Source organism: Colobus angolensis, unplaced genomic scaffold (genome assembly GCF_000951035.1).
Source record: "Colobus angolensis palliatus isolate OR3802 unplaced genomic scaffold, Cang.pa_1.0 Scaffold6, whole genome shotgun sequence".
Taxonomy (NCBI): domain Eukaryota; kingdom Metazoa; phylum Chordata; class Mammalia; order Primates; family Cercopithecidae; genus Colobus; species Colobus angolensis.
In genome coordinates, this window is record NW_012119598.1 from 11,189,693 (window position 1) to 11,195,875 (window position 6,183).

At 43.7% G+C, this 6,183-nt stretch overlaps 1 protein-coding gene across 1 annotated transcript in view; it reads left to right on the forward strand.

Moving 5' to 3' along the window:
* The first annotated feature begins 4,187 nt into the window (after positions 1 to 4,187).
* The window catches only part of LOC105526629 (N-acetyllactosaminide beta-1,6-N-acetylglucosaminyl-transferase), a 22,151-nt gene continuing 20,155 nt past the window's right edge, over positions 4,188 to 6,183 (forward strand). Inside the window, exon 1 of the mRNA XM_011962675.1 lies at positions 4,188 to 5,767. Coding sequence (XP_011818065.1) covers positions 4,805 to 5,746 — 942 coding nt within the window. The 5' untranslated portion in view covers positions 4,188 to 4,804 and the 3' untranslated portion in view covers positions 5,747 to 5,767. The remainder of the gene's footprint in view (positions 5,768 to 6,183) is intronic.

Below are 6,183 nucleotides of genomic sequence, written 5' to 3' on the forward strand. Positions count from 1 at the left end.
AACCCGGGAGGCGGAGCTTGCAGTGAGCCGAGATCGCGCCACCGCACTCCAGCCTGGGCGACAGAGCGAGACTCCGTCTCAAGAAAAACAACAACAACAACAAAAAAAAAACCAGTTCATTCCAAGCTGTTCTTCCTCTGAGACCGCATCAGGCTTTCATAAACATTGAGAAAGTTTCCACTGCCCCGCCCTGGTTTCTAATTTGGGCACGCAGGTGATGTCATGGTAAAATGAATATGTGAAAAGCGCTTTGGGCATCATATGGTCCATGAATAATTAAGATGAGGATGACGGGATTCTTGTCTGTGGAAAGGAACCCCTTTTTTTCTGCTTCTCTTTCTACAATCAGTTATTGAGATTAAACTCTAAATGCAGTATCTTAGTGCAATAAAAATTAGTTTATATCCTGGAGTGACAATTTATAAGAGTATGTGTTATGGAGAAATAAGCAATTAGAGATTGAACATAATATACACCCTGCCAGTTACTGAGCAACCAAACTACAAGTCTTTGCTGGTTCCCCATTTGTCCAGAACTCTCTATCCCACCTGATCAGTGCCTCCAACTTAGAATTTGGGAGTATTAATTTTGATCTGAAGTTCAAGCTGGGATGAACAATCTCTACTCTTTTTGGTCACTCCCTGATTACCATCTCCTCGCATTATACCACACAAATGCAAGAGCCTAGAGCCCAGAATTGAGGAGAGTGATTAGTGATAGATTGTACAAGGGCATCGGGAAAGCTGGAGGGTCAGGAAGACCAGCGTGTCCCATATGCCTACCAAAAAGAAATGCACCAGCTAGCACTGGGTTGATGAAAAAGGAAATAGATTCATATTAATTATTTTTTAAATGTCTAGCATTGTCAAAGATACTATTTTACATAATCATAAATGCTCCAGAGGTCAAAATCAAGGGACCCTCATAGCATTTCAGGTAAGGTACAAGTAAAGATGTATGAACTTTGCTTGTACTTGCGGCAGAGCACAAAATACAAGTATTTGTTACCTTGCAACTAAATCAAGTGAGTTGTAAATTCGAAGAGCAGGCAAATGATTCAAGATGCTTCTATGCCTGCAATGTCTGGAGGGATAGAACTAGGCCAAGAATGAGGTGAGAGTCAAAGAAAGAAAGACCTGATATAATTGTCTGGATAAATTGGGAGAAAACATGGTAAAACTTACTTGACTAGTTTAGATAAGCATAATTCAGCATTGACATTTTCATTTAATCATTCCTATAGTCAATTTCATTTGATATGGACAGGGTCTAAAGAGACATTAAAAGTCAACTAAAAATTAGAGAAATTTTAGTCATTTCAGAAAAGATTGATTTTGTATGCATACTGTATTGAAGAAGTGATTTGTTCAAACGAATTCTGGATAGATGCATGAAAGATAGTTAAGAGAATAGATATTTGGGGTGATTAAATTCTATTTTGGGGACCCTATGGTCACAACTGGGTGTTCCTGAGTCACGCTGTAGAATCTGATTCCAGAAGCAACTGAAAACTGACTCACTGAGTTCTAGAGAATTTTCCCTGTATCCTTTCTTGTCATCATTTCCTGTGTTCCTGATGCTGTGAAATGGGGTTAGCCGCCATCTCAATGTGTTCGCTGTTAGCTGGGATAGCGGAAAAACCAACAAGAATAACTCCAGATTCTAAAGTAGTGATTGTGAAGATAATACCCGAGGCATAGCAGGAAGCACTATGGAAAATGTTATGGTGTAATAGTACATGCACAATGCAGGATTTAAGCTTGCACCTTCCTGCATTCTTTTTTTAATTAGAGATGGGGCCTGGCTGTGTTGCTTAGGCTGGTCTCAAACTCCTGACCTCAAGAGCTCCTCCTGCCTTGGCCTCCCAAAAGTGCTGAGATTACAGGCGTGAGCTACTCCACCCAGCCTCTCCTGTGTTCTTGATAAAATAAAAATGTGTATGTCCTGTAGGCAAGAGGTAAATGAAAGTACAGGATGTGGAAACACTGTGTTTAGAAACTATCGGCCGGGCGCGGTGGCTCAAGCCTGTAATCCCAGCACTTTGGGAGGCCGAGATGGGCGGATCACGAGGTCAGGAGATCGAGACCATCCTGGCTAACACGGTGAAACCCTGTCTCTACTAAAAAATACAAAAAGCTAGCCGGGCGAGGTGGCGGGCGTCTGTAGTCCCAGCTACTCGGGAGGCTGAGGCAGGAGAATGGCGTAAACCCGGGAGGCGGAGCTTGCAGTGAGCTGAGATCCGGCCACTGCACTCCAGCCCGGGCGACAGAGCGAGACTCCGTCTCAAAAAAAAAAAAAAAAAAAGAAACTATCTACAATATCATGTTGTATTTGTGATTAAGAAAATGAGCCGGGTGCAGTGGCTCACAGCTGTCATCCTAAAGCTTTGGGAGGCTGAGGTAGGAGGATAGCTTGAGGAGTTCAAGACCAGCCTGGGCAACACAGTAAGACCCCCACCTCTTTGAAAGAGTAAATTAATTAATTAATTAAATTTAATAAAAATCAGAAGATACATTAGAAAAATTAGGTATGTTGACTGCACCACATTCTTAGATATAAATATATGTCTCTGACGAATCAGTATTACCTGGAATTTCTCACTAATGTGATCAGGGAAACAGGGACATGAAAACTTGAGCATTCAATCAATAAATAGTTGATTGATGGCTGGACAGGTGGCTCACACCTGTAATCCCAGCACTTTGGGAGGCTGAGGCGGGTGGATCACCTGAGGTCAGGAGTTTGAGACCAGCCTGCCCAAAAATGGTGAAACCCTGTCTCTACTAAAAATACAAAAATTAGCCGGGCATGGTGGCAGTTGTCTATAATCCCAGCTACCTGGGAGGCTGAGGCAGGAGAATCGCTTGAACCTGGGAGGCGGAGGTTGCAGTGAACCAAGATCGCGCCATTGCGCTCCAGCCTGGGCAATGAGAGTGAAGCTCTGTTTCAAAAAATAAATAAATAAAATAAAATAAAATAAAAAGTTGATTGTCTACTATATACAGACAATGCTAGGAGCTAGAAACATGAGGAATACATGAGCTCGGCGCGAATGGAACATGTTTTCACACCGGGTGCAGCTGACTACCACATCACACAAAACTCATTGCTGCTGTTTTATTTATTTATTTATTTTTTATTTATTTATTTATTTTGAGACGGAGTCTCGCTCTGTCGCCCAGGCTGGAGTGCAGTGGCCGGATCTCAGCTCACTGCAAGCTCCGCCTCCCGGGTTCACGCCATTCTCCTGCCTCAGTCTCCCCAGTAGCTGGGACTACAGGCGCCCGCCACCACGCCCTAATTTTTTGTATTTTTTAGTAGAGACGGGTTTTCACCGTGTTAGCAAGGATGGTCTCGATCTCCTGACCTCGTGATCCGCCCGTCTCGGCCTCCCAAAGTGCTGGGATTACAGGCTTGAGCCACCGCACCCTGCCTCGCTGCTGTTTTAGATGTCTAATCTGATTGGTATGGGCTCACAGAGGTGGGAGTAAGGGAAGAAGAAGAAGATTTCAAAGGAGAGGTGGTAATTGTGTCATTTACTAGAAGTATGAATGTGGGATGAGGGGTATGTGTGTATGCATGTGTGTGTGTGTGTATGCATATGTGTGTGTGCATATGTGTGTGAACGGGCTTCTTGTTTACTCTGGTACAATTTCGCTGCTTATTTACCACCCCAATCTGTTCCTGGACACGGTGATGGACTCTATATGTTATCTCATTTTATTCTCACAATTGATCTATGGTGGTAAAATTATTCTCATTTTTTACACCTCCTTTAAAGCATTTGTAAATCTGGACGTAAGAGCCTCTCTCCTAAAGTTCAGGAACATTCAAAACTGAGATGCTTTTCTCTCCTTCCTCTAAGCATCAGGGTTCTCTGTTTGCATCCTATGTGGACCAGGGCAAAATAAACTTGAAATTCACTGATGTTAGCCTCTATGCAATTTTGGGTGCTGATGGGCTGTTAGTTATTTTGTTGTTTTAAAAAAGAAGTTAGCCTTTATTCATCAGAGTGCCACAGTCACTTTGTGCAGTAAGTTAAGTGGTAAGGTCAGCTTGCTAATTAATGTGCCTTTTAAAGGACTTTACCCAGCAGCAGACAAAATTGAGCCCTGGAAAGAATTTAGCCCAATAGCCAGTCACACACCATGCCGTATAGCATACCCAGCCAATGGGGAGAACGAGGTGTGGCTGTGGAAAAAGACAGGGTTAAGGAATTTTTTTAGAGCACTACATATTTATTGACAGAATATATCTCCAGGCAGTATTCACATGCTTTAAACTGAAGCTCTTAACTTGGCAGCGCAGTTTAAGCAAACAAACTCCGGCTGTTGAACACAATGATTAACAGGAAGCAGGGGAGGGACACAGTTACTAGACTCTGGCCGGGAGAAGAGGCTGAGGTTAAGGTCTTAGAGCCGATGACTTGCAGAATGGTCACCTCATCCACTTGAGATTTCACGGTGAGAACAGGTGGACTCCCCGGAATCCGCACCGCTCTGAGGACATTTGTTTTTGTGTAGACACAGGTTGCAGGTTAGCGGGAGAACAGGCAAGCCAAATGCAAAGGAGCCACTTCGGAAATGTGTCAAAGAAAAGTGAAAATGCAACCTAGTGGTAAATGAAGAGGGGAAGAAGAAAGAAAAAGGACTAGAACCGTGAACTGAAGGGACGGGGAATAGCCAGACCAGAGCTTCAGCCATCAAGAGGATGATTTCGCAACGTGGAGAAAATGTAAGTTAAATATATCTACACTCTGATCCTATCTTAAGAGTGAGATATTTTACTCATTTCCTGGTTGTGAATGATGGGCTCTTGGAAGCACTGTCTTTTTAGCGTGTCTCTTATTTCTTCCCTGATTTTTGTATTCGTTTACAATACTGAGTTATGGGAGAATAAACGTTTTCTGAGGGCAGCTCTGTCCAATGCTACACTGTTAGCAGAAGCCTGTCATCAGATTTTTGAGGGGAAAGTTTTTTACCCAACAGAAAATGCATTGAAAACTACCCTTGATGAAGCTCCCTGCTATGAGTACATGGTTGGAAGCCACTATGTAACAGAAACGCTCTCTGAAGAAGAGGCTGGGTTCCCTTTAGCTTACACAGTGACAATCCACAAAGACTTTGGCACTTTTGAGAGGCTCTTCAGGGCAATTTATATGCCCCAGAATGTGTACTGCGTGCACCTGGATCAGAAGGCGACGGATGCCTTTAAAGGTGCAGTGAAACAGTTACTCGGCTGCTTCCCAAATGCTTTTCTGGCTTCCAAGAAGGAGTCAGTCGTCTATGGGGGGATCTCCAGGCTCCAGGCTGACCTGAACTGCCTGGAAGACCTTGTGGCCTCTGAGGTTCCCTGGAAGTATGTCATCAACACCTGCGGGCAAGACTTTCCCCTGAAAACCAACAGGGAAATAGTTCAGTATCTGAAGAGATTTAAAGGGAGAAATATCACCCCAGGGGTGCTGCCTCCTGACCATGCTGTTGGACGGACTAAATACGTCCACCAAGAACTGTTAGACCACAAAAATTCCTATGTGATTAAAACAACAAAATTAAAAACTCCTCCTCCTCACGACATGGTGATTTACTTTGGCACGGCCTACGTAGCTCTCACAAGGGACTTTGCTAACTTTGTTCTCCAAGACCAGCTCGCACTTGACTTACTCTCCTGGTCCAAGGACACCTACAGCCCCGACGAACATTTCTGGGTAACACTCAACAGGATTCCCGGTATGTACGTCTCTTAACTTTTATTTTTACGAAAAACACTGCATGGTCAATACTGAATAAGTTGCTTTGAAAAGAATGGAAAAAATGGAACAAACTTCTTTACAGTTTTAAATGGCAAATTTAAAAAAAGCCTTTCATCTGTAAAATGGTAAAATGGAGATGTGTTGTATCACCCACTCTTGTGAACCGCTCTGTTCACAGGACGAAAGATTGAAGGAACACTGGCCATATAAATAAAAATGTGGCCGAGCACGGTGGCTCAAGCCTGTAATCCCAGCGCTTTGGGAGGCGGAGGCAGGTGGATCACTTGAGGTCAGGAGTTTGAGAGCAGCCTGACCAACATGGTGAAACCATGTATCTACTGAGAATACTAAAAAAATTAGCCAGGCGTGGTGGTGCACGCCTGTAGTCCCAGCTACTGGAGAGGCTGAGACAGGAGAATCGCTTGAACCCA